Source organism: Sciurus vulgaris (assembly GCF_902686455.1).
Source record: "Sciurus vulgaris genome assembly, chromosome: 3".
Classification (NCBI taxonomy): Eukaryota; Metazoa; Chordata; class Mammalia; order Rodentia; family Sciuridae; genus Sciurus; species Sciurus vulgaris.
In genome coordinates, this window is record NC_136463.1 from 23,856,608 (window position 1) to 23,859,294 (window position 2,687).

Consider the following 2,687-nt stretch of genomic DNA (forward strand, 5'->3'; position numbering starts at 1 on the left):
GTGGGGTGTACCCACGGGCTTTACCATATTTAGTTCAGATGCAGGGCCGGTTCCCAGACAGAGGGTGTGAGTGGGGACATCAATGGGCTGACCCCAACAACCACAAGGAAAGAGATGAGACTGGAACATGGTTGAGCATTTATTGCGCGCTAACAGAGGGTGCTGGGGGTCCTGCCCTGCCTCTGCCCTCTTCACGTTCCCCTCCTTCCAGTCTTCTCTGTCTCCTTCCCAGAGCATTCCAGATCACTTGTGCTTGTCCTAGTCCTCCTCTGAAGCTGAAACCTGGACCAGGGTACTTCTTCCAGGGACCTCTTGCCCTCACCAGCATCCTTTGTCCCTTTTCCTGGTGCTGAGGGTGCTAGACTGTGCTGGCGCCCAGCTCTCCACCCCTAGTGCCCACTGTCTTTGCTCCCCTCCCTTTGGGAACTCAGGGGACCCAGGCATCCAGGCCTCTGGCTCCCTCTTCCCACAGCCCCCAACTCTGGGCAAACTACAAAGCATCCGTGGCCAGCAGCTCCCCTCCATGGTCCTAGCCAGGAAAGGCCCAGTCCAGGGTGGGCACAGTGGAGTCTGAGTCACAGTCCCTCTCAGCCTCTCTGTGCTTCCTGGGACATGGAGCGGGACAGGGTGCGGCGAAGGGTCCCAGGCTTGCTGACGGGCACCACAGGGGGCAGCTGCTTGGTGATCTCTGCCACATCCTGGCGCTCCATGCACTGGCCACCCAGGGCTGTTTCCAGTGCCAGCAGCTCCCGAAGCTGCACTGGAGTTTCCTCGCGCTCCTCCTTGGCAGCCCCCACCTTGGTGGGGGTGAAGATGGGCAGCGGCAGCACCCGCTGGTAGGGCAGCTGGTACTCCTGCAGCCCGCGACCCAGGATGCCCATACGCATCACCAGCCAAGGGGAACGCTGCACCAGCGCCTGGCACTGCCCCTGCCGGTGGTAGGTCTCATGCCGCTGGGTATCCTCCTCATGCAGGGAGCAACTGGAAGCAGAGGGGAGGGACAGTGAGCTCCTGAAGGAGGCTGTGTAGGGGGCTCCCTGGGGCTGTCAGGACCTAGTGGCAGGAGGGGTGATACCACTCTACTCTTCCCAGTAGGCACTCTTCTTGCCCCACCCCCAGAAATTTCAGGGGCTTGTGCTTTGGCCTCATAGGGTTTGGGGAGGAGGCTTTGGGGCGCAGAGGCAAGACTCCCGGCTGACCCACACTCACCCCTCCTCAGGTCGTGTGGACAGAGTCAGGTCCTTCCATTCAGCCCAGAAGGCCTCTCGGCGCTCGCGGTTCTCTTCAGACACCTGGCAGCACAGCTCTGAAGTGGCCATGATCACTTGTTGCTCCCTATGCACTGCCCCGTGCCTCCCAGGTCCTTTAAATAGTCTCCTTCTCCCCTTCTCTGGGGGCTATTTTTGGCCCCTCTGGCGTCAGATGCTATAAGCAGAGCCAAGGCTCACTGATGGGGGTGGGGGGCTCTGAGTCTAGGATGGGGTTGGGGCTTCTGGACTCCGGCTGCCCCCAGGTCAGAGGTCAGCTTGTGAAGGCAGCAAGGCGCTCCAGTGGGCACAGGGGTCTTCAGATCAGCACCTCCAAGCACCCGACACTCTGTGGACACTGTCTCAGACCAGGCACGTGCCCAGCCTCGTGCTACCTTGGCACTGCCCTCTGCCCCGCCCATTCCCCTTGCCCAGGGAGGACAGCACTTGTCGGTAAACAGCAGGAGACAGCAGGGACTGATGCCCCTCGCGCCGTTCCAAGACTGCCAGGTCCCCCACCCCCACCTTCTCCTCTCCTGGGCTCAAGGGCACATCCTCAGCTGGGCCCCTCGACCAGAAGGAACAGTGCAACGTCCTCAGGCATCTGCACCCAAGGCCTGGTTCCCAACCACCGTGTCATCAGTAGGGGTGCCCCCCCCCCACCTGGGCTCCTGCAGCAGGAACCTGTCAGGGTTTTCCTTCCCTGTGGCCAGTGGCTAGAGAATGGTCGCCCTAGGCAGATCCAATCAGGGTGGAGGGGGCTTGCAGCTGGGTGGCCCTCAGTTGTCACTGACACCCCATGCGAGGAGAAATGGGGTGAAGTGGGAACATAGGGGCGCTGATGAGGGGCAGGGAGAAGACCTGGCTCCTGTCCCAAGTCAGTCATAAATAGGCTGTGTGACATGGTTCAGTCCCTGTCCTCTCTGGGCCTCACGTTCCCTGCTTTCTGGCTACAATAGGATGACCAAAAGAGCTCTGGGGACGGGACCGGCAGCCATGCATGGGAGCAGGGGCAAAACTGCTGCCCGGCAGCCCAGGGAGCAACTTGTAGTACCAGAAGCTGGTGTCCAAGGGGTGGGCACGGAGGGATGAAGAATGAGGGATCAGGGCACTGGAAAAGGCAGTGACAGGAGCTGAGGATGGGGACCTGTGGGGACAGTGGAGCTCCGAGCTGCTCTGGGCACAGACCCACAAGCCGACTGCTGGGGTGCTACGCCCCATTGTGCACATCTCATCTCACAATCCTGGCGCTGCTCTCTTACTGTGAAGTAGGAAGTGGAGGTTCAGAGGTAGATTTGCCTGGGTTACACACCTGGCTCTCAGCAAAATGAATCCTCCAGAAGACAGCAGGGGGGTAGGTGGGGAGGTGGCCAGGAGGAGGGCAGGGCCCAGCTCCAAGCTGTCCCTAATGTGTGTGTGGAGGGGGAAGAGTGTAGTCTG

The 2,687-nt window shown here is 60.8% G+C and overlaps 1 protein-coding gene across 1 annotated transcript; it reads right to left on the reverse strand.

The window, feature by feature from the left end:
- Positions 1-126: 126 nt before the first annotated feature.
- Positions 127-1,367, reverse strand: TCAP (titin-cap). Its single transcript, XM_079132055.1, has 2 exons — positions 1,210-1,367; positions 127-981 (listed from the first exon to the last, which is right to left on the reverse strand). Exons 1-2 carry the CDS (start codon positions 1,317-1,319, stop codon positions 588-590), a joined length of 504 nt encoding a protein of 167 aa, XP_078988181.1. The 5' UTR covers positions 1,320-1,367; the 3' UTR covers positions 127-587.
- Between the last annotated feature and the right edge of the window lie 1,320 nt (positions 1,368-2,687).